This window comes from Gracilinanus agilis, chromosome 3 (genome assembly GCF_016433145.1).
Source record: "Gracilinanus agilis isolate LMUSP501 chromosome 3, AgileGrace, whole genome shotgun sequence".
NCBI lineage: Eukaryota > Metazoa > Chordata > Mammalia > Didelphimorphia > Didelphidae > Gracilinanus > Gracilinanus agilis.
This window is the reverse complement of record NC_058132.1, coordinates 298,723,625-298,749,743: the sequence shown is the minus strand read 5'-3', so window position 1 is coordinate 298,749,743 and position 26,119 is coordinate 298,723,625. Positions and strand designations below refer to the sequence as shown.

The following is a 26,119-nucleotide window of genomic DNA, read 5'->3' as shown; positions in this document are numbered from 1 at the left end:
CAGACCCCATGAGTGTGTAACTAAACAGATGACAGAAAATCTATCAAGGACTAATGAATCTCTAGAGAAAGTCTCATTCAATTAGCCAAAAAACTGCCTGGTTTAAGGAATAAAAACTTTGAACTAATTGATGTCACAGCAAACTGTATTTTTTCTAACCTGTTTTAAAGTTATATATGGAAGATCCAGACTAAAGATCAGGCAAGAGATAGCGCATTAGAAAATACTTCTTTGGAACCTTGGTTTGGGAGTTAGATGACCTAGGTGTTCAAATCCTGGTTTGTTAAGGTTCTTGTGACCTTCAGCAAATCATTTCACTATCCTGGGCCTAACTAGGTGGTTTCTCAGCCTTTTTCAGCCAAAAATGCTTTGCTTTATGATTATGTAAACTTAAAATGACTTTTTGAGTAGAATTTCTTTATTAGTCTTAGAATCTCTTAGCCTACTCTCTTCAGAAGTTGTGTAATTTGAGCTTCTTCTAGACTTCATGATGACCTGTGACTAGGGTTATCGTGTGACACTAATTTCTGTTTAGCAATAACTACAAAAACCTGTTAGTCACTTTTTAATATTTTTAAATAAAAGATTCCTTTGTCATATGTGCAAATCATTATGATTTAAGAGATAAGAAATAAGGTATATGAGTCAGTAATTCTTGATATCTTTTTTGTATAGTAACATTATGCATGATTTTTTCTAGTTTTTATTATTTTCCCATTTTTCAGATATCTTTAAACTTCTTCCTTTAATACCCTCAAAATTATGTTTCTTCTAGAACAGATATATAGTTGATATATTGCAACTACTCCTCCTATTTTCGTTTTCATAATGCCATGTCTACTTCTTCATATAGCATAATCAGAACTGTGATATTAGAATCTACCATCATTGATGGAATAGTTAGTATATAATAGAAATCATAGCAGATCTTTTCCATTTTTTTGTCTGATCTTTTCCATTTGTTCTTGTCCTAGATCCTGACCTAAGCCTAAATTTGTAAATTATTTTCCCTTCTCCTCTAAATATCACTGCTTCTCAGTTTTCTGAGAAGATGTGGTTGAATATCTTACTAAATATTTTTTAGAAGAACCAAGACACCATTATAACCTCAAAAAGATTTAACATTGAGCTATGCTTCAAGTTTAAAAAAAACTGAGCTTTTATAACCATTCTGCTTCTTTTCTTTTTTAATTTGTATTTTTTCAGTTCCACATAGAAACTATTTTTTAAAAAATGTTTTCTGATGTTTAAAATTTAGATTTTCTCCCTTCCCCTTCCTACCTGAGGATAATGTAGATTATACCAGTGCTTTCTTGCAATACTTATTTCCTTATTGCTTATGCCATGAGAAGAAGACATTACACATGCAATAAAAAAACTCAATGAGAAAATAAAATGCAAGATGGCATGCTTTGATCTGCAGTCAGACTCCAACAGTTCCTTTTTTTGTCTCTGCCTATACTTCTGAGCTTTTTTTGAGGTAATTCAGATTCTTTATCATGAAATCACAATATTTATCTATTCATTCTCAATTTTTTTTCTCATCCTTACTACCCCTGTATAATTAATTCTACTCCTTCCCTTGATCAATCATTTTTTTTGTTACCTCCTTAATCTGAACTGGTGGCAAAGTTCTAGTTGTTTGAATGGTTAAAGTTCAAGGCATTTTAATTGATCTTTGATATAAATGCTTTTAGTATGTTTTTTCTTTTTACCCTAATATGGTACACCTATAAAACAGGTAATGACAGACATCATTATGCTCATTTGACAAATGGGGAAATTAAGGCAAACAGGTTTACTGAAATGCTGCAATGCATATAGTTAATGACTTTTTGCTGCTTCCCCACAGTGCAAAGAAAAATTATATAATGAAAAGAGTCCTAGTCTTGGAATTGGAAAAGATTTGGTTTGAAATCCTACCTTTGACATTAAGTGGTTGTGTGGCTATGGGGAAATCCCTTTACCTCTTGGTTTCCTCAACTGTAAATGAGTGATAGTAATAATTCTACTACTAACTTAAAGGGTGGTACTGAGAATCAAATAAGATAATGTATGTAGAATGCTTTACAAGTCATAAAACCTGAGATAAATGTCAATTGTTATTAATTATTATTGTTGTCAGAGATTTATGATTTGTCAACTTTGCAGTATCTCTCAGAATGCAACTCCAGCCTATGTAGAATTTATGCCTACTACTTTATCTTTAAAGATTATGCACTCCTCTGTTTTATTATTCACAGCACTTTTTGTGCTTTCTCCATAGATATCATTAATGGAGCTCAAGAAAAATGTGAATTGCCTCCTATGGATGGCTTCCCACACTGCGAAGGGAAAATCAAGGTAAAACAAGATGGCAACCTTTTATTTCACATCCATACTGAAGATGTTCTAAATTTTTATTTGCCCTATTCTTTTCCCCAGTAGTGTTCATTTTCATGAATGAACTCTATATACTCTATATACCTCAAGATCTTAGGGAACTTGTACAAACTTGTTGCTAATGAACTCTCTTGAGAACTAGTCAAGTAGAGAGAAGAGCTCCTCCTTCAGATGAGGGTTTATATCTTGGAAACTTTTTCAAGACAGTGACAGAATATTTTTGTTTCAATCAGTAACCAGGGCCCTTTATAGATAGGCTCTTCATCTTTATTTTAAATATTACATTTTCACTTGTGCCCAAATATTTAGAAGATCCAAAGTCATTTGAGTATATTCTCAATAACCATTTTAAAACGCTGTTTTAAATATCCAACAAATGGGAACAGGAATCTCTTAAAAGCAGTATTTGGGAGGTTCAGAAAACCAAGTAATGTTATTAGGACTTGAATAGTAAGCCCTAAGAATGTGTACATTGTAGTCATCTGTGGCATCTCTGAATATTCAGGTGAAAATCATACCTGTTTGGGGAAGTGAGATTATTAACACAATATCCCTAGAAGATAAGCACTTTATAAATTTTTTGATTCAGAGTGTTTTTTATTTTTAAATTCATATTACCTCCCCTTAAGTTTTTTGGTTTCTTGCCATCTCACATGTAGGCAACCATGCCAGGCCAGGAACAAACTAGAGTTGAATTCTTGCTTCTCAAGACACTGTATTTTCTGTCCTTTGTCCCTAAAGCTCAGTTTACTCCTTGTGTATTCTTTTCTTCAGGCTTGAGTGGGTCAGACAGCTCTGATTCTCCTCTGATTTCCACTTATCTGCTGGCAAATGTGCAGAAGTGTTGATAAAAGAATAACAATGTTTTTATTTGACTTTTGTCATTGCAGTGGATGAAAGATATGTGGAGAACAGATCCCTGCTACGCAAATTATGGTGTGGATGGATCCACGTGCTCTTTTTTTATTTACCTCAGTGAGGTCAGTACAGTATCTGGTAGCTTTTGGGCTGGGGTGTGGTACCTATTTTCTCAGAATTGCTTTGGAATTTGTATTCATTTTCAGTTGAATAGTCTTATTTTCCCTTTTTAGTTTCCCCTTTTTCTGAAGCCATGCTGTTAACTTGGTAGTAAAAAGTGAAAAGGATATTGTTTTTACTTCCTTGTTTTGCCAATTGGAATATGCCTTGTAATTTAAATATTACCTTTCTTAGAGCACATCAAGTACTTAGAATTGAGAGAATTAGGAGAGGTTAGAACAAGGCATCTAATCTAGCCCCTTCTTTCTTATTTTACTTGACATTTATTTCCTTTTTGTTCTGTACTTGAGATGTCATTGGTGAAAGGAATTTCCTCTACCTTTGAAGTCTAGCAACTTTTCTGCAATTTATAATCCTAAAGAAATGCCTAGGGCCATTCAGAAGCTAAGTGACTTGCCCTATTTCACATAGCCAGTATGTGTCTCTGAAAGGACAGGAACCTAGATCTTTCTCATTTTGATTTGGTCTCTGTCCATCAAACTATACTAACTTACCCAACTTCAATTATACATTAGGAAATTAGAACGCAGAAATATTTTAACCAAATTCAATAAGAGCTCAGCAGGGGCTAAGTCAAGACTAAAACACAAATAACCTAGTTCCTAGTTCTGGTAAAGAAATTTTTCTATTTTATCATCTTGCTTCTCTACTCAAACTATTATTCCTAATCATGTCATTTGTTAAAGATCAGATTTATTATCTCCTTTTTATAAGAAAATGACATTTTAAGGTAGAACCCTAAGACATAGGTCATGGATGGCCTAGGAAATCTAATCTAGGTTATCTAATGTCCTTATTCTATCTGATTTCTGCCTCTAAGATTCTTTTTCTTGAGCAATAATATTAGCTGACTATTCTGACAAGCTTTCCACTAATGAGACCACTTATTTGAACTTTGAATTTAGAGGATTTGTTAACTACCACTAGGGGTTTTTGCCCTGCCCTTCCCTTTCTCTATTGTATCTTTGTTCACTGTTCAATATGACTAATTGACATTAATAGCTCTCTAATCATTCTAGGCCAGAGGGAAATGCCTCTGTTTTTGATAATTAATAGAGAAGTCAACTGAATGAAGTACTTTTGCCATACTTCTTCCTTTCAAAATTTATATTTCCTCACTTCTGTGCCAAGATAGGAAGGGTCTTCACTTTAGTATGGAGGCCAATTTGGCAACTTACATAGGATTTATAGACCAGATTTCTTTTACTTTGGGCCATGAGGACTGTTCTTGTCACCATAGCTATTGCCTCTTTTTGTGCATTCTAGTCAGTTCTCAACTTTCACCAGGGAAAGTTTCCTAGAAAGACACAAAAGTAAAAAACAGGTATGTTGGTACACTGAACCTCTGGGAAATAGGGGGGTTAAGTTCCTACAACTACCAAAAACTGTAATCTTTCACAAGAGATTTCTGAAAATACATTTTTCTGTATATAATTCTTTATGACAAAATGTTAATTTTGATAATATGCACTTTTCCAAAATAGTAACCCTGAAATATGCCATAAAATTCAAGGGAGAAGAAAAGTAAATGGGACTAGAAGCAGCAAATGTCTTGATATCAGAAGAATCCTGAGGCAAAAAAATGACTGCCATCTCTGATCTCCCTTCTGGTTGTGTGGTTCAATTGTTCTCCAATGAAAAGTTTGTGGATCAGGGTGAATCCCCCCTCCCTCAACTTAGAATTCCCATGAGGTAGCTGGAACCCTTGGGTGCCAGTCACAAGCATCAGGAAGACAGGAAGTGGGAGTGAGCACCATCTCATTTACCCATACTTAGTCACTTTTCCTTTTTTTCCAGTTTCCTCATCACTCACTTGAGAGTTTAGTACTTTCTGGAGTGGATTTACAAATACTTTATGAATGCTTTCCTCCTTTTTGAGGATATAATTGGGCATTGTGCCTCTTTTTTTTTTTTCTACTGCACATAGCCACAAATGTTCCTAGTTGTCAACATGAAAGTGAAAATGAGGTAACTACAGAAGTCACACTAATGCTTGAAGTCGTGGAAGTTTAACTGGCAAATGTGGAGGATTGACTATCTTGTCACTGATTTTTCCCTTTAACAGGGTCGCCCATTAGCCAAGGACACCAGTGACTCCACTCCAGAGCTAATGATCATGAAATGTCTTTGGAAATTTCCACCTTTAGCAGCCTGATTTTCCTATTAACAGATCCTTCCTGGTTTGATTCTTATAGTATTTCTTCTCAAATATGTTTCTGTCTTTGGTTTTCTAAGATATATTCTCTCATTTCCTTGTGACAGTATAGAGGTAATATCATTACACTTTAGTTATGCCTCCAGTCTAAGAAGTGGATTATAAGTATCCTTTTCACCCTCCGGAAAAGGTTCCTTATTCAATTTAATTTTCAAAAGTCTTCTTTTACCTTGTAGTTCCAGAATTTAGCCAGAATCCAACTCTACTTATTGACAAGCCTAGCTAATTTCATGCTCTTCTTAGGTTTTATATATTGCAATGTGTTTCTCATAAGGTAAGGGGATTGTCAGCACCTCTACTTTGCATTCCTATGCAAGTCCTAATAGAAAGAGCTTCCTGATTTAAAGCCAAAAAGGAGGCATAAGGCACATAAATCTCCTCTTACTGTGCTGCAACTCAGTTATATTTTTTTCTACCCCCATCTCTCTGTCCACAATACAGACACTAGATCAGAAATGGATACCATTTTATCAATGGAAATGACACCAAGAAAGATGTATTACTATCCACCTTGCTGTTGCTCCCAAAGGATGTATCTCCAAGAGCTTTTTCTTTTCCCTTCATTTTAAAATTTTACCTCATTCAAACATCTTCCCCAACAATGCTCTGCTTCACTCTTAAAATAGATAAAGAGATGGCCTTCTTTGTCTTGGCCAATGCTTCTACAATCCAGGTATATGAAGCCTTGATATCTCCTCCCTTTTTCTCCAACAGATGCCTCAACTCTCAGTCACACTTTCTTTTTAGTGTCTCCCTATTTACCTGCTCCTATACTGCTACCTATAAACATGCCTTTATCACCCTCTCCAAACCTTAAAAAACTTTCATTTGATCCTGTCATTTCTGCTAGATATTGTTCTGGATCTCACCTTCTTTTTTTGACTAAACTCTAAGAAAGCCCTCTACACTAGAAGCCTTTACCTTCTCCTTTTGGTCTCCTCTAAACATTCTGCAGATTGGCTTGCTAACCTCTTTATTCAATTGAAACTCTCCAAAGTTGCCAGTGGCCTCTTATTTCCACATTGAATGCCCTTTTCTCCGACTTCTTCTTTCTTGAGTCTTCTGCAACATTTTCACACTGTTGATTTTCTTCCTCAATATTGTCTCCTCCTTAGGTTTTCATGAGAGTGCTCTCTTCTAGTTCACCTCCTACCTTGCTAATCACTTCTTAGTAATTCTTAATCCATTAATTCTTGTCCTACTAGCTGTGGTTTTCTCCAAAGGTTCCCGCCTGCACCCTCTTCTGTTTTCCTTCCATATTATCTCACATTAAACTCCCAGAAGTTTAGTTAGCATCATTCATGCAAGTGAACAGCCCTGGTTTCTCTTCTGCACTAACAGGCATGTATCACTTTTTGAACATACCAAACAGAAGGTCCTGTAGGAATTTCAAAATATATATGTTCAAAAAGCACTCATTGTCTCCTCCTCCCTTCCCTCTGTAAGAATGAAAATTGAGACTCTGGTCCTTAGAGTACTATAAAGTTCATTAGAATCACTTGGATAGGTAAAAGAGACTTATAACCTAAAATAACTATCACGTGGGTGGTCCCAAAATGGCATCCTGTAGCCACCTTCTTGCCCAGTCACCAGAGATAGAGTTTACTTCCTTGTCTCAAACCTTTTTAACTTCCCTCTCACTTATGGGTCAAATTCCAAATCAAGTCCAGATCAAACTCAGAGTCACATAACCTGCAAAAGATGATGTAACTAGGTGGCCAGCCTAGGTGACATAAGTGATGTGGCTCCAGGAGCACAAAGACACAGGCAGGACCCCAAGCTGGATCCTAGGAGAGGATTCTCTGCATACAATTCTCTCCATTTTAATCTTTGGGAGACTAGCATGTCAAATCTCTTCACTCAAGTTCTCTAGGAGATTAACATGTCAGTTCCCCTCAATGAATCATTACACATGTGTACTAGAGGTATATAAAATGTTGTATTTTACATGGAGGGAATTACTACAATTTGGGGGAATAAGAGGGAAAAAAAGAAAAATTATAAATCCTAAAGTTCACTCTGGATCTTTTGATGTAGTGTGTGGTTTCTGTAGGCATTCTTATGACACCTTCTCCAAAAGATCCACTTTCCTGATTTGGGGTTTTAGTAATTTTCTCTTCCTAAAATTGCTTTAAAAGCTCTTAAACCCTGGATTGTAGGATAATTATACACATCCCCAGGCTCTCAACCTAGTTATCATCCTCAGTTCCTTACTCTCACTCACCCTACAAATATGCATTCTGTTGCCAGATCTCATTATTTCAACCTTCACAACATATCTTATATACTTTTCCTTGTTTCTACTCACAAAGCCACTATCCTAAGTGAGTTTTCCCTATTTCACTCTTGGACACCTAGTTTGTCTCTCTGCCTCATTTCCCTCCACTTAAATCTGTCTTTCTCTCAGCTTTCAAAGTAGTTTTCTTAATGCTCGGATCTGACAATGCTATGTCCTCTCATTCCTCAATTAATAACCTCTTCTAGCTCTTTGTTACCTCTTAAAATCAAATACAATGTTCCCTCATTGGCCTTTAAAGTTCTTTACCACGTGGTGTCTCACTGCCTTTTTTGTGTTCTTAAACTTTTTTCTCATTTCTGTATTCTTTATCTAACTATTCCTGCTTACTTAAGGTCCGTCACTCTCAACACTTCTCCACTAGTTTGTTTGCCTTTACACTGGCTATCACCCATCCTTGGAATGCATTGTTCCTCACATCTGTCTTTTGTTTTCACTGACTTCTTCAAGATTCAGCTCAAATCCCACTTTCTGCAGCAGGCTATTCCTGGTCCTCCAGCTGCTGGTTCCTTCCTTTGGACCTTCTATCTTCTCTGCATATACCTTGAATATATCTAGTTGTTTACTAGACTCCATCATCAGAATGTGAGTTCCTCATTGAGAACAGGAGCTATTTTCTCTTTTTTTGTATCCCCAATGTATACAGCAATGCCTAAAACATAGTATATACTCTTGTTAAACCCTTACCTTCTGCCTTTGAATCAAGAATGTATTAGTTCCAAGGCACAAGAGTGGTAAGGACTAGCCAATGGGAGTTTAATAATTTTAAAATATCTAGCTATATATAAGTTGTTCTTAGTCCCCATTTATATGTGAACTTGATATCTTTGACTGAGAAGCCATAAGGATTAATTCAGAAGCAGGAAAATGGGAGGAGGGCAAGATTTAATTTTATTCTCCTACTTCTGAATCTATGTGATCCTTAAAAAAATACTTCTCATCTCTTTTACTTTCTTCTCAAATCCAAAGGCTGGATAAAAAGGGAGAAAGGAAAAACAATATAGCATGGAATCTCTTCTGAGCCCTTTGTTTTTGCCAGTATGGTTATAGTAGTATGGATAGGATGATAATAAACACGCAAAATCAACAAGCATCTGCTTTGGACAAAGCACTATGCTAATATTGAAGGATACAAGGAAAAGTAAAAAACAATCCTTACCATCAGTCTGACACTATGCAATTGAGTGTGTACAAACAAGATATGGAGAATTGATTGGGAGGAAAAAAAGGCACTTTAATCTCAGAGAAAAGACATGAACCTAAAGGATGATTGTGAAAGCCTTCTTGCAGGTGGTGGAATTTTAGCCGAGACTTAAAGAAAGCCAGAGATGATGGAGAGAATTCTAGGCAGTGGATATAGCCAGTGAAAATGCAGAGAGAAGACCAGAATAGAGAGAAAACATTTTGGAGGAATGCAAACAGAGTTTTTGGGTCTGCAAAACTTCCCTCATTTCTTCCTATCTTTATTTAAGCAGCCAGGATTACTGATACTCAGAGTAATATAGAGTGGACAGAAATATTGTTGTCAAGGGAATGTTTTCTGTCATTGGAGGGGAGCTAAATGCTCCAACTATTATAAATAAAATGAATGCAAAACTATTGATGTTGTGAAATGTTACTGACTTGGGGAAAACAGAGTAGCATGTGAGCAGCAGCTTTCATAACATGGCTCATTTGTTCTCATGTGACAATGTACAGAGTTTAAGCAGTGGTGTGGCCTGCAGGGAAGATGCTATTAGTTTCCTGTGAAGGTGACTTTAGAGCCATCCTTGACTCTTCTCCATCCTCCATCCAACTGATTACCATTTAAAAAAAATCAATCCCTAAATATCTTGAATCTAACCCTTTTCCCCCATTCATATGACCAAAAGTCTAGTACAGATTCTCATGACCCATTTCCTTGACTAGTATAATAATGTCTTGATTGGTCTGTCTGCTTCCAGTCCAATTATGAATTATTTACTTAGTGCTGGGCACTGTGCTAAGTGCTGGTATTAAAAAAAAAAAAAGTCGAGAGCCCTTACTTTCAAGTAACTCACAACCTAATGAGGAGTTTACAATCTAATCCCAAACTTTCCAAACTAGTCTTCCTAAAGCATAGGTCAAATATGTCACTCCCCTTTATTTCCAAATCTATTTTTATTTTGCCCCTTTATATATTCTATACATCCTCTTACTATCTGAACTTCCCTGGCCTCAATATATCTCATATTTCTTTGGAACATCTATTTCCATTCTTAGAATTCCTTCCCCCCCACCCCTCCCCAACCTCTACCCTGGTTACTTTTCTACCCTCAGTTGTTAGTGCTGACCTTTCAGATTATTTTATGTTTATTGATCTATATAACTATTATAGTGTTCTACTCCACCTCCAAATCCTCCCAGTAAAATACAATCTATTTTAGGGTAATTCAAGCCTATTTCATTTTTGGCTTTGTGCCTCCCATGCCTAACCCACAAGGTGGTTGTCACAGAATAATTTGGTTAATTGTATTGTTAACTCTGTCTGGGGCAGAAAGCCCTAGGTTAGACGGCCTTATTAGGAATCTGTCAATATGTCAATATTTCTCTTTACAGGTACCCTATACATCTCTTTGTCATGTAGGATGGCCAGGTCTTGATACTGGTTCTACCATTGCACCAGTGCCCCATTCTTGGCAATTATGGGCATCTCCCTCTTCTTGCAACTGAACTCTTCTGTAGATGTTGTCTCTCTTGCTTCTTGTTTAAGCTCCTTACAAACTGGGACTGTCTTATTTTTGTATTCAATACTTTAACCCAGTTTTGTTGCATGCTGAATGCTTAATAAGTATTTTTTAATTTATTGAAAAATGTAGTTAATAATAGTGAAGACAGTTGAGTTCTTTGTCCAAAATATGCATGTAGTTTAAACTTGGAATTTTAGCTCTGAAACAGAACGACATCTCTCAGGAGGGCTACAGAGGAAAGAACACTGGATTTGGAGTCTCAGGATCTAGGTTCAAATTCTCTCTCTTGACATTTACTCTAGGTGTTGCCTAGAAGTAAGTCAATCAAATCAGAAAGCATTTATGAATCAGTGTCTTCCAGGCACTGCTCTAAGGATTATGTATACCAAGAACAGTAAAAGATAGTTTTATATTCTCAAGGAGCTTACATTTTAAAATTTAACCCCTCTAGCCCTCCTTTTCCTTATCTGAAAAATTAAGGGGCTGGCCAAAACTATATGGTAGGGATTATATGATAGATATGGAAAGTAGCGTCTCCTCTGTGGAAAAGGAGACTGATGTTTTATTTTGAAGAAAGGCACGGAGGAATTGCTTAAAAGGAGAGTTCATTAGTGGCAGCTAGACCATCTTACCTCTGAATTTTCCCCCTTAATCTAAGCCTGTTTCTGTCAAAAGAGGAGCCAGATAAGGCATTTAAGCAAAGGAAAATGGTTGTGAATAAAAGTGGGTTGGACTAGGGACTTTCTTTGGAAGGAAAGATTTCTGTATCATTCTCAGGAACCAATAAATAGGCAAGTTTTGTTGTATTTGAATGACCTAATGGAAGAGTATACTGTTAAGAAGGTAGGGACCCTGTGCCACTAATTATTCCATCTCTCTTTTGTATTTTCAATCTCTGTCTCCCCTCTGAGTTGTCGCATTCCATAGTAAGGGAATCAATGCCTAAGATATCACTTAAGTCATAAGAGCTGACCTGAGCTGGTTCTTTACCCTTTGGTCTGTCTAGAGACATCATAGATCACCCTCCCATCCTCAAGCACCATCTTGATCCTGCTACCCCTTTGCTCTTTACTTCAGTCGTTCCACATAAAGGCAATTTTTATCCTGTTAGTCATCTTTGTACTATTGGACTCGCTTCAGTTTCCCTACTTCCTGTTTGAAGCTCTATAACCAAGATCAATGTTATAGTTTACTACTTTCAAAAATATGTTCCAGTAGAATGGTGTGGTGATTAATGATAAAGAAAGGGGAAAACACCATAAATTAAAACTCTGGAATCTTTTAAAACTAAAATATCTTTTTGTATACTTTTCTGGTTGTTACTTATATTGTCAGTTAGCCTTATATAAATACTAAACATCTTAAAAATCTTTGTGCCATTTAATGTATAATGGCTTAAAACAGCATGAAGATTTTGGGGACACTGTATAATGAAGCCCCTATTATTTTTATGTGAACTATATTTTCAGGTTATAGAAAGATTTTTATTTAGGTTAGCTTTTTCTTAACCTTCAGTATTCTGATTCCTTTCCTATGCTATTGATTGGTATGTGTTCAGTGATTACTGCCAATTTTGATTTTTTACTCCAGAAAAAGAAATGAAGATAAGTCATTTAGGGAGATTCAGGGGAAGGAAAGATTAAGGGGGAAAAGGAAAATGAGAGAAAAACATTCCGAAGCCAAGTATAAATCATCTTTTATTGTCCAATATTTTTAATTATTTGTGCTCTTTCTTCCCTTTATTAACAACTCCATATAATAAAAATTATGTGCCTACTATCTGCAAATAGGTGGTGTAATAGATAGAGTTCAAGGCCTGGTATCAGGAAGATCTGAGTTCAAATCTAACCTTAGACAGTAGCTATGGGACCCTGGGAAAAATCATTTAAACCTATTTGCCTTGGTTTCCTCATGTGTAAAATGAGGAGAGAAAGGAAACACCAAATCACTCCAGTTTCTTTGCAAAAAAAGCTCCAGTCACAAAGAAATGGATACTAGTGAAATAGTTGATCAACAACAAATGTACAAAAAAAAATGCCAGATTCTGGATCAAGAAATTAAAGACTCTTATTTTTATTTAAGTACTTGGGATATGATTATAGCTAGAAGAAACAGTAAATGACATTCATGGCTGGGCAGCAATACCATGTAGTGTGGGATGGAAAGGTGCATTATGCCAGATACATCTCAAGGATCTCACTGTAAACCACTCTCCTCTCAAATAAGAGCTAAAAGTATATGTACCAAACCCAGAAATAGAAATACGACATAAAATCATTTTCATTTTCCATGAATTTAAAACAATTATGGTTCACTTTCTGGAAACGTGAAAAGCCACCTCTTTTAATTGATTTAGTTTTCTAAGTATGAAAATGTTAGGATTGCCATCTTTTATAGTTTTCTTATCTTATTAACCTAGAAGTTTTGCATCTCTTTTGTATCTGTCATCTTATTTGTCACTTTTTTAAAGAGATAAAGGTAGAAACAGATTTTCAGAGGGCATCCTTAAAAGTACATAGAGCACTAAAAAGTAACTATAAAATACTTTTCAACTGACTATATGAGTATATATTTAAATGCTGTACATTAGTTTGTGGCTTAAAATCCATTGAGTATTGTGTTATACCTTTGCTCTAAAACACATTACAATAGAGAAATGTTGAATTGGCAGTTGGGAGAGACTGAAGTTTAAATTATTCCTCTTAAATTCTTCTTGCTTACAAGTTTTTTGACTGTGTCTAAGTCATTAAACCTCTTTAAATCTCACCTCATTTTGAAAATGTGAATAATAATAGTAATTATGTTTAAGATTCTTGTGAAGGTCAAATAAAAGTTTTTTGCAAACCTTAAGACATTATAGATACTGTTTTTCTTTATCTTTAAATCTTTGTCCTTTCAAATTGTAAAAGCAAAATACCAAGGCATAAAGTCTCTGTTGTAAACACTAATTGAATGTGCAATTCTGCACGCCTTAAGTTATATTACATCCTGTTATTCTTCCCATTCAGCTTTCCTGAATGAACTCTTCATAGCCTCAGTAACCCTAGTCTTGATTTTGAGTAATTCCAGCCAGGTTTTTGCTTCTTTGGTTTCTTACCATCCTATGATGTGCTAAATACAATTGAATAACAATTATAATCCCTTTATCCTTTACCTCTTAAGTAGGATAGACTCTCTCAAACTTTTTTCTTTGACTTTCTTTCCATAGTTAAGATCGCAACCATTAACTCTTAAAAACAACAACAACCACCACCTTCTATATAATTATCATTTCCAAGACTGAAATCAGGTAGGGCTAGGGTATCAGTTAAGTGGCTTGCCCAGAGTAGCACAGCTAGGAAGTATCTGAGGTCAAATTTGAACCCAGGTGTTCTTGATTCAAGGCCTGGTCCTCTGTCCTCTCTGCTACCTAGCAACCTCCATACTCTTAAAATAGCTATATAAAGAAGAACTAGCATAAATCATCCCCATTCTACAGATGAGAAGACTGACATTTTTTATTTTAAAGAATATATTTGCACTGCTTTGTAAATATACTTTGAAACAAAACATAGTATCTTCAAGTTAGAAGGACCCTCTGAGATTATTAATACCATTTTTGGTAGATTATAGAGAGACCTAGTTGACCTCCAAGGTCTCTTCCACCTCTTAGATTCTGTGATTCTTTGAACCTTTAGGTATAGCTTGAATCTACTCTTATCTTGTAAAAATGATTATCCAGCCTTCAAACAAAAAATCTCCATTGTAAGCTTAATGTCATACATTCAGATTAATAAATGCTTGAAATCATTCACAATACCTGATTTTGTCCCTATAAAATTAACTTTAATTATCCTAATTTTACTGATGTCAAATGTACTTGGCTTGGCACATGATACCCCCCCCCCCCCAAAAAAAAAATGAGGCTTGAAAACATTCTTCTCTAGAAGACTATTCAGCTACTCCAAGTAGAAGGAATCAGTGACGGATTCATTAGGCAGTTTTACATTTCTGCAACACCGGGAAAATAATTTTCTCTATCTGTCTTTGTGAATCATGTAACTACCCCCATTATGGAAATGGGGACCCATAAAATAATTATTATGAATGTCATTGTTTCAGGTATATTAACTTAGCTCTCTGCAGAGCTCTTAGAATCTGCTTCTATTGCTGTGATCTTTCAGTGAATTCAAAACTAATTTCTTAATTCCCTACTCTTGCTCTATATATGGATTTCTCAGTATATGTCTAAGCACCTCCCTTCTGCCCTATCCCCCAAATTGACATGACTCTTCTAGTAACCAGCCTTGAAGTAGACAACATACATTTCTAGAACTCCTTAACCTTTTATATCCCTTTGCAAGCACTTGGTTGTCTTGGAATTATGGTAGTTTTGAAAGAATAAATTTGTAGAGTGATTGATAGCTAGAACTGTGATAGGTACAAGCTGTTGATTCATACAACAATTTGAACTCTGTATTTGTGTTTGTGTGTTTGTATGTGCATTGCGGGAGGGGATGATATTGCCTCATAAAGGAACAAAGATGCAATTTTCTGCCTTACTCATCAATCTGTTTCTTATATCTAGTGAACAACAGACATAAAGGTCTTTGCTTCTCTGAGTTCTCCCTTGGCAGTATGTAAAACTAATATTGGCTGAACATGCTATTAACCTTGAGTTTAAATTCAGCGTACTTAATCCCATGATTAATGCCAAGATTAATGCCCAACAGCAAAGGTTGAAAGCTTAAATGTTTGTGAATGCGAGCATGAAATGAAATCCTAATAACCAGTACAATGATTTGGATTTATGGGCTGTGTTGGCTGCTAAAGATAACTTGGAAATGGTGTTGCATGGAGTAATTTGTCAAAGTGGGCAGTGATGAAGAATTGACTGTTTATGATGCAGGGGGAAAAATCTGAATGAAGAATACAAGTTCTCTGGTTTTTGGTGTAACAAAGGCTGCATTTAACTGTAGCACTTCATTAGATGAGAAGAGTATACTCTTTGAAGATTTTTAACAATTTAAAATTTTAATTCCCCTTTTAGTAAGATAGAATAGGTAGCAGAAATATTCCCCTCACTCTCTGAGTCTTTACTTACCTATGTTTGTTTGCAGTTCTTAGCATCTTAAATCCTAGATACTCACGATTCCATATATACACTCAGAGGGCTTTGTAATAGTACTAAAGTAAAGAGCTAGATATGCTTGACTGGTCAGTTTTCCCTTGATTATTCTGTTCCCTTAGTCATTTGGTTATGTATCTTAATAGTATTTCTAGATTATAAATTTTAGTTACAGAGATACCTCTCTCTGCCAACACCAACTACACTTGGCTCTACTTTACCAAAAGACAAATTTATCCTATATTGTACTAAAACCCTGGCAAATGCTACTTATATTAATAAAGTCTTCATGGTATCATGATGTACCTTCCCATTTCTTTTTCTCTCTATGTTTAATATTTGTTCTTTTAGAATTCTTCCTAACCCTAACCCTTAAGTTTATTTCCCCTCAAAGTGTCAGAAAGTTGTCTGTTCAGGTTTCTCTTTAAGTTATGTCCCATTTTATTTTCTCTTCATTATTTTTATCAGCAGCCACTACAATATAGCACCTTCTAAAAGTTTCATTAATATATTTGTATATTTCTTTGCCCTGTTATTGTTAGTGTGGTGTTCTATGTTTGCAGCAGGAGAAGATAGCTAATCAGACTGCTTATATTCAATTGAATATAAGTTTCTGAAGGCCAGGGACTATTTTTCTTTCTGTCTTTTTATACTCAGCTAGCTCCTAGCACCTACCACCCAATGGGTGCATAAGCTCTGTTTATTAGAAGAAATTGCTCTTATATTGTGGGGTAGTATCCTTTTTGGTTATTAACTACAGATTCTCCCCAATTTAAATAGCATTTGAGGACAAAATTCTGTCAATGTATAAACAAAATATATCAATAAAAATTTTTTAAAGAGATATTTGGAATACTTAAAAAAAGATGTCTCAATAAACACCTTTTTTTTGGGTTAGGCTTTATATCTTCTGTTGTTTATAATTTAGTCAACTAGCATTTATTAAGTGCCTGCTGTGTGCCAGGCACTTTCTTAAGCACTGGTGATAGAAAAAAGTGCAAATATAAAACAAATAACAACAAAAAAATAGACTCCATCTTTTAGGGATTCAGAGGCACCATGCAAACAATTTTGAATAAACAAGATATGGACAGGATAAATATCAAAAGGAAAGCACTAAGATGGAGGAGGACTAGCAGTCTTACAGAATGTAACACTTTAACTGAGGCCAAGGAAGCCAAGAGACAAGAGGCTCTTTCTATTCATAAATCCATGGCAGTGCATACTTAAGAAATAGTCAAACTTGGTAAAGCATTCAAACTTGGACATACCGCAAGGAAATTCTGAGTTCATGTTGACCAAACATATTTTCCATTCAATCTTCATATTTTGCTAGCTAAAATGAGATCACTTAGGGAGATCTTGAGGGAGTTAGAAGGTTAGATGGTTGAGTCAAGTATATTCAAAGATACTACTTTCCCCTCATTTTTAATAATTTATGGTCTTTTGGTGCTACTAGGTAGCACAGTGGACAGAGCACCAAGCCTAGAGTTGGGAAGATCTGGATTCAAATGTGCCCTCAGACATTTCTTACCTGTGTGACCCTCGACAAGTCATTAAACCTCAGTCGCCTAAACCTTTTTGCTCTACTGCCTTGGAAATGATAGTTACTGTCTTTCAATATTATTTGCTGGTTCTGTGCTTTAGGAAAAAATGCACATTAAAAACTCTTGAACGAGCAGATAGGTAACTCAGTGGATAGACAGCCAGCCCTGGAAACTGGAGGTTCTGGGTTTAAATCTGGCCTCAGACTTTCTAGCTGTATGACTCTGGTCAAGACATTTAACCCCCATTGCCTAGCTGTTATCCAGTCTTCTTTCATGGGATGGATATTTAATAATGATTCTAAGGCAGAAGGTAAAGGTTTTTTAAAAAAGGAAGGGGGTGATCTTTTTTAGTCCAGTTGGATGCATGTAAATTAAACTATGTCCTTCACCCAAAGTGAAGGACTAAGTTTCAAATAAAAAAGCTTCAACTTAGCTTCATTTAATTTGTCATGAGCTTTTTAACTGAAAAATACAACACAAAATCCTACAGAATCCTCCGTTCTTAATTGTCAGTTATTCCTCTGAACAAAGAACTATACTAATCTTTGGAAAGAGAAAAAACTAGAACAGAGCTGATTACTCATTCTAAAGAATAAAGCCTAGAAAATGTTCACTTTTGAGAAATGACAAATTAATCTGTCATATTAAACATCATCATACACATGAATTCATTGAACCTCTTCCCAAGTTTTGACATGATTTTATTCTTCCCTCATCCCATTCTATATTCCAACTTGACTTGTATATTTATTTTGTCCTTTTCCCTTTTAATTTAATGGAATATATCCTTCATACAGTCCACATAAATGTGACCTAATTTTGATCTTTTGGAGATTTTGTGCCCCCCCTCAATGGATAAATTCATTTGATAATGAACATTATTATTATTGTTACTATTATTTTAAGGTCTACTCATAGGAATGGAATTTTATTATCTATTGAAATAGGACTGTCAAACATCTGATAGGCTTATTTTGTTATATTCTCTCTGAGAAAACTTGATTTATGGGACATTGACATAAAATATATATTGAGAGTTCCATCATGCTCCCTACTTCATTTTATAGCGAAAAGCCAATTCACTAAAAAGATTTCTTCATGTTGAATGAATTTTGCCCTCAAACTAGAGGTCATGATCTGGCTTGCTTTTTAGAGTGACTATGTTCTTTATGGCTTAGTGTTGCTGCCATGAATCTTAAGTTCCTTTTTAAGGAGAAAGTTACAGATTAAAGACATTGAGCTACTAGACTTTGGCAGTATTTTCTTCAAATGCCATTAATTGAAGCCATTATTTGGGAAAATGTTGCTCATTTAAGAGTTGTTTGTTTCAGCACTTGGAATTATTGCCAATGTTGGCTTTCTTCCAGCTTGAGTAATCCATTGAGACTTGAAAAAGATGAAAATGTTTTCTTCATGGAAGAATTGGTTTTTTGTATAATTAATTAGTTATCTAAGGATTTTTTCTTCTCTTATCCTTCTCTTCCAAAAAAAATAAAAAAAAAAACAACAAACAAAAAGCCAAAGCCTGTTATTCACATTCCCATAATCAAAGGTGATGGATGTGTTATATTGAAATTCCTAGCCAAAAGTTACACATACCTATTTAATCTTCTATGTTTAAACAGGTGGCTTTCAGAAACTCAAAAGTTTTGTCCACTGTTTCAGGTGAGGAAGACTTGATAAACATGGCCATATAAACAAAGGAAATCAAAGTTTTCTTTCTTCTCCCTAGTCACCTTTTGGAAGAAGGGTTCACACAACATTTCCATGAAAGTCAATCTAAGAATCTGTTTTATTTGGAGTTTAAAGTACGGGTAGGGGAAGGGAGAGACTGTCTTGAGTTATCAAGATATGATCTTATTAACATTGTTTTTTATTTGTCTGTTTTCTTAATTCCTTCTTCTATGGTTAATTTCCTTTCTCTGGTCCTAAATTAAGTAAGAGTTTTTTTCCCTAGTATGAAGTTTATTTAGATTCTCTGCCTTTCTCCTCCTACACTTTTCAATTATTTTTTTTTGTGTTGGAAGTCAGAAGTTTCTATTTGAAGCTTCCTTTTTATAAACATGCTTTTTAGCAGTGTTTTGGGGGGAGCACTCTCATTTCTTTGATCTAAGTTCTTTAGTCCAGCCAAAGTATATGAAGCACAGTTGTAGACAAGGTTGCTGGATCCAAAGCCCTTCTCTATGTATGGTACTCATTTTTCTTTTTATCTTCCTCACTTTTCTCATTTGTAGTACTTAAGAAGATATTGCCATTCATGGTAATATTGTTCTAAGACCAGCAATTAGAACTTGGACAGCCAAGGCAAGTTGCTTTTTTCTGTATAGGGAGTCAATCCAATATTCCCTTTGTTAGTACTAGACAGTCTTTTTTATTTCTAGAAGTCATCTGTGAGTGTGATTATATCTAAATTTGATCCAGAAAAGGGAAAGGATATATTTCACTTTTTCTTTGATGGGGGTGTGGGAACAGAAATATATAATTTCACTTCTCCAATAAGAAACTAACTCTTCTCCCACATTGGTGTTACATAGTGATTGTAGCTTGGTCATTTACAGCTAAATTTTACTCATGAAAATGCATGGTTGTTTTTGCTGACTAGATTTTTAAAAATCATGATGAATTAGCACATTATGAATTAATAATTATGAATTAAGAAACCAAAGTCACATTTTAGTAAGATGATCTCAAGATACTTTATAATTAGAGTTAAGTTTAATAACTTTAGCTTTTCATTCATTAAAAGAGCATTTGCATTAAATACTCGTATAAGGTCCTATGCCATGGAATACAAAAAAAAAATGAAATTTGCTTCTCAGGGCATACAACTTGTATTCAGATAAGTAAGTAGAAGATATTTTGAGGAGAAAATGAGCAATTACATGTTGGAGTACCAGATAAAGTTTCCAGTAGGAGGTACTACTTGGTTTGGGCCTTGAAGAAAGCCAAAGAGTTTAAGACAAAGAAGTGAAAATGGATTGTATTTTAGGCATAGGCTTCTGTCTAGACAAAAATTTAGAGGTGAGATATGTGTAACCAGCAAGTAAGCTAGTTAGGCAAAGATATAGAGTATATGAAGGGGAATAATAAAAATAGGATATGTAGTATATAGGAGAGAGAAAAAGTAAGAGATGACACCAAGGTTGTGATCCAGGGTACTGGAAGTATGGTGGTGCTACTATCAAAATAGAGAAGTTTAGAAAACAGATGAGTTTGGCAGAGAGAGAAACCAAGTCAGTATTGGACATCTTGATTTTGAGATCAATATGGCATATTAGGCAGAGATAGCCAACAGATAGAACTGTAGCTTTGAAGAAAGATGGCTCCAATGGATCTGTGATCTTATTAATCAGAATGTTCCTCAATTGAAATCTGTGCATGGCCACTTCCCACCTATGTGAACCCTGGGCAAGTCACTTGACCCCCATTTCCTACCCTTACCACTCTTTTGCCTTGGAGCCAATACACAGTATTGACTCCAAGATGGAAGGTAAGGGTTTAAAAAAAAAAAATAAAAGAAATCTGTGCATGTCTTCTCATCTTGTCCATGATCATGATCTCCCTAATTCCTGATACTCAGCATGATGAAGGCATTGTTTTGCGCATATATATATATATATATGTATATGTATGTGTGTATGTATATATGTATGTATAAGTTGAGGACAGCAGTAGAGCACTCTAGCTATCTACATGCCATTCTTGGACATGTTACCAGCCCATGTTCTCTCCCTATCAAACATTTCCTTGATGTTTTTTACTCCTTATTGTTCTTTAAAGTTCTTATTTCATTATGTTATAGTCTTTTTACACCTTAAATTCACCTGTCCATTTCTCTCTGTGCAATATTCACTTTCATTATTTTAAAAATAATTGTTTCATAGCTTGCAGTCATGTAACAACTAGTGAAATGTTTCGGGCAAATGCAGAACTCCTTTACTGATCCCATACTTCTAGGAATGGAGGTTCATTTCTTTAATACCAACAAGAGAAAGATTCCTGGTTATATATAGACTTGGGAATCATATATAAAGAGATAATTGAACCAAATGAACTGATGTGATCACCAAGAGAGAGATGCTGAAAAGGACAAGAAAAGGGGTTGGAAGAGACTCTTTGGAAGGCTCTTCTGATGCCTTCATCAAATGTTATCTCCAAATAAAGAACTAGTAAATAGAAACAAGGAAAACATAATTTTATATATACATTTTTGGTCAAATTATGTCTTCTCTAGTGCTATTGTGAGGAGGGTAGGAAGAAAGGGATATATTTGCAAGATTTAATATAATTAACAAACAAATGCTTTAAATGATGTCATAGAAATGAGAAAGTAATGGAAAAAAATACATTTTTACCCTTTGTCTTATCATTTCTCTGATCAGACACAGGGAAGATTCTTTCCTTGACTGCTTAGATTTCTTACTTTAGAAACTGAATAGGTCTTTGATAAAGATTTGAGCAATAAGATTTTGGTAAAAGAATACTGATAAGGGTTTTCCTTCTGATTAGACAAAAAACTTCAGACTAAATTATTGACCCAATGTTATTTTGTAATATTTTTCCAAAGAAGGAATTAGGGGGAGGGGGAGGAGAAAGGCATTCATATATAAATCAGCTCACCTAAGATCTTATGGTTTTGTGTTCCAGGTTGAAAATTGGTGTCCTCATTTACCTTGGAGAGCCAAAAATCCCAATGAAGAACCAGATCAGAATTCAATGGTGAGACAGTTTTAAAACCTACTTGCAAGTCTTAGGTCTTTAGAAAAGATGCATTTTCTCTGTAATTAACCCTTTCTAGAACATTGGTATCCAACTCAGATAAAAATGGGGGCTTCTAAACCAAAATAATGCATATTAACATTATTGGGGTTTTATTTTATTTTTATTTATTTTGTTAAACATTTCCTGATTTCATTTGAATCTGGTTCCGGTTACACTCAAGAGTCTTCAGGGCTACATGTTTGACATCTTTGTTCCATACGCTTCCTACTGTAACTTGAAATTCAAAGAAACAATTTTTTTTTTTTTTTTGCCAGTCCTATGGAAGTGAGTGACCTATTCAGGGCTGATGGGTGGCCTGGGCAAATTAACCAGTAAGCATTTATTGAATATCTAGCATATGCCCCATACTATTCAAAATAGTTATACATGATGGGTTATGAAATTAATAGGAAATATGTTTCCTGACCTCAGTCAAAGAGTTTACAATTTTGTACAAGCAATAGAACTCTTTGAACGTCACTCATTAATCATTTGTAAAGTACTTGCTACACCAAGAGCCTTTTTCAAGCCCCTTTCAAAGTTCACTACATCCATAATAAAATGTGAGACCTCATGTAAGTCCTGGAACTCCAATAAGAATGTCTAAGCAAAGCCATGTAGCATAGTAGGTAGCGAATTAAACTTAGAGGCAAAAAAGTCTTGGGTTCAAGTTCAGGACTAGGTGTGAGCTGTGTTACCCGGGGCAAGTCACTTTACCTTTCAATGCTTGCTTATGTATGAGTTTCTTTGTGAGCCACCAGTGATGTAAAAACTACAAGAAACATTTCCTGCCTCCATGGTAGGAAAGCAGTAGGGAGGGAATATCAGGTTCACATATAAACAAATACAAAATATTGGAATTAAAGTGACTCTAAAATTATAAGCTATAAAAGAGTTGCAAACATTTATTGGTAGATGGAAATTCCTCACCTCGAATTCTCTGCCTCAGTGGAGTTATTGGTGCATTCTTACCCCACTAAAAAAAAGTAGGATGGTCATACCAATTTCAAGAGTCTTGTATATGGAACATACTCCTCCTAGTCAAGTGTCCTGGTTGTTCAGGGATAGAAGTCTATGCCCTCTCATAAGCTTTCCCTTCCTCCTTCATGAAGTAGAAATATATATGGATTCCCTGGAAACAGACAGAAAGCAGAATAAATTGTATAAATTTCCTCTAATTCTAGGAGGAATAGTTCTTTGTTTTTTCTCCATATCATGAAAACAAGAGTTTAACATGTTCAAGACATGTTGCATGCACCCACAATCCATTTTGTTAAAATTAGATTGAACAATATTTAATAAGAAGTGCGTGGTATATAGTTTTCCTATGGTATATCTTAAGAAGGTCAGAGACCTTCATTTTTCAGTTGATAAACCTAGCTCTTTTAAATTGTTGTACAAAAGAGGAGCTTTATTTTTAAAGTCTAGTATTCACTTCAGCCTCTCAACTTCAAGGTGAAACATCATCACATCAAAACCATCATGCTTCCAAATATTTTGGGTCCTCCACCTACCCCCACTTCATTTCCTTTTACTCTATGAAACTTCTATTCACAGGCAGAAATTCGTACAGATTTTAATCTACTCTATGGAATGATGAAACGGCACGAAGAATTCCGATGGATGATACTAAGGATCCGACGAATGGCTGATGCATGGATTGAAGCAATTAAGTCACTGGCAGAAAAGCAAAACCTTGAAAAGAGAAAACGGAAAAAAGTGAGTTTCTTATTAATTTTGTTACAGTCACCAGTTTTCCTTTTAAGTTTGATTTTGCTTTGAAAAAGGACCAAAATAGAAATATATGGTCTTGAGAATGATATTCCCTCAGGGTGAATCTGCTGTGTCTTTTATACAACTCATTTTTGTGTTCATTTCTTCCAATTATCCTCTCAAACATCAGGAGTAAACAGCTTTCTGGAAAGGCACTTAGTAATATGCCTGCCGACCATAGTGTATTTTGATTCATCAGATCGAATCGATCATCGTCAAGCAATATTTCCACATTTCACTTTCTGAAACTAGCCTTTTTGTGAAGACATGCCTCCCCTCTCTCTTTTGTTCATTTATATTTTCCATGCCAGCCTTTCCATGATTTCACTTCAGCTGGGTTCCTATTTTCTACTGCTAGGAATAAGTCAGCATTGCCCTGTGTGTTTCATTGGGTGTCTTTACCCAGTGCCCTGAAAATTGATTCCATCACCTTAACTTGAACCGATCCATTTCAAGTTGAAGAAGAGAAACTTCTGAGTGCTCTGATATAGATTCTTGATGGGAAAGATGGATTATAGATTAAATGTGCAGCAAGCTTAAGGGCTAAGTAGAGTTAATGGTGTTTCTTCACACTTCTTTGGTCTATTTCAAAGAATTAGGCAGATGAGCATTGTTTTCAGTTCTGATTGATTTGATAGTTTAGAAAAAGAAAAAAAGATGAAAGTACTTTCCAAACCCTCAATTACTCATTGAACTACTTTTGCCCAGTTTTTCATTTGTTTAGTTTTTTTCTGGTTTGACAAAAATTTGTTTCAACAATTCAGTCAATATTTGTCCAACATCTACTTTTTGTAAAGCCTGGAACCAAACATTACTAATTGTCTCTAAATATTATCATGATGGGGGCAGCTAGGTGGTTCAGTAGACTGAAAGCCAGGCCTAGAGATCAAAGTGCCTATATTCAATTCTGGTTTCATACACTTCCTAGCTGTGTGAACTTGGGCAAGTCAGTTAACCTCCATTTCCTAGCCCTTTATACCCTTCTGCCTTGGAAGCAATCCATAGTTTTGATTCTAAAGACAGAAGGTATAAATATATATAAAAATATATATGAGTTTAGTTCTTTTAAAAATATGTATGGTGGTTTTTTTCCTTTTATAACATCTACATTTCCCTATATATCCTTCCCCATTCCCTTAGACAGCCATCTCTATTAAGAAAGCATAAAAGCGATGGGGGAAGAGTAGAGGGGAAGGCAAGATAAAAATCACATAAATTAGACCTGACATTATGTGCTCTGCTGGACACCCCTCCTACCCTACCTCTGAAAAGGAGAGATCATTGATTATAGGATTATAAATGTAAAGTTGGAAGAAACCTTAAAGGCCACTGAGTCTAAGGCTTTTTGTTTTACAGATGAGGAGACTGAACAGAGAGAAGTTAAGATTTCTTCAGGGTCACAATGCTATTCAGTATCTAGTGTATGAACCCAGTTCTTCTGCCATCCAAGTCAAATGTTACTGGTCATCAGTGTTATTTCATATAATTTAGGGGTTTTTTTTTACTATTGTCTTATTCTTTCCATTTTCATTGTTGTCATTGTATATATTAGTTTACTGTTTCTACTTAACTATACTTTGCATAAGTTCATAAGTTTTCCTATGTTTCTCTGTGTTCAACATAGTTACTGTTTCTTATAACATAGTAATATTCCATCATTTTCCTGTGCCATAATTTAAATGTTTTAGTTATTTTTCAGATCAGGTGTCTACTTTGTTTCTAATTCTTTGCTATTATAAAAGCACTGCTATAAATGTTTTATTGTGTAATCAAACTGTTCTTTTTGTTATTGACCTCCTCAGAACATGTGACTAAGTGGGATCTCTAGGTGAAAAGTTATGAATATTTTAGTCACTTAGTGTAATTCTAAATTGGTTTCCAGAATGGATAGTCCTGTTTACAACTACACCAACAGTATGTTCATATTTACATGCATTTTCACAATCCTTCCAACGTTGACTATTGTCACCTTTGTCAATCTATTGCATATAAAGTAAAATCATGCTTCATTAATTTTGATTTCTTCTCTTCCTTTTTTAAAAGAACTTGATTATGTTTCTTACAGCTCAAATAGAGAGAAGTACTCATCATATGCAAAGGGTAGAATCGTAGTCCTTGCTTCTCTGTCTCAAATATCATTTTCTTCCTCTCTCTTTATCGATATGGAAAATAAAGCCTCTAAATGTGAACACTGTTTTGTGGCTACTTTATCAAGTATTGAGTCTCATGGTGGAAATGTCTTAAGTAATTTGGATGTTAATTCAACATAAACCTATCTGTGTGTCTTATTTT

General features: G+C 35.1%; 1 protein-coding gene across 1 annotated transcript in view; it reads left to right on the top strand.

Annotated features, from left to right (window-relative positions):
* Window positions 1–26,119, top strand: part of MGAT5 (alpha-1,6-mannosylglycoprotein 6-beta-N-acetylglucosaminyltransferase) — a 242,317-nt gene that overhangs the window by 82,427 nt on the left and 133,771 nt on the right. The window contains exons 3-6 of the mRNA XM_044669910.1: window positions 2,267–2,343; window positions 3,273–3,362; window positions 21,941–22,012; window positions 23,612–23,773. Of these exons, the coding sequence (XP_044525845.1) occupies window positions 2,267–2,343; window positions 3,273–3,362; window positions 21,941–22,012; window positions 23,612–23,773 (401 nt within the window). The remainder of the gene's footprint in view (window positions 1–2,266; window positions 2,344–3,272; window positions 3,363–21,940; window positions 22,013–23,611; window positions 23,774–26,119) is intronic.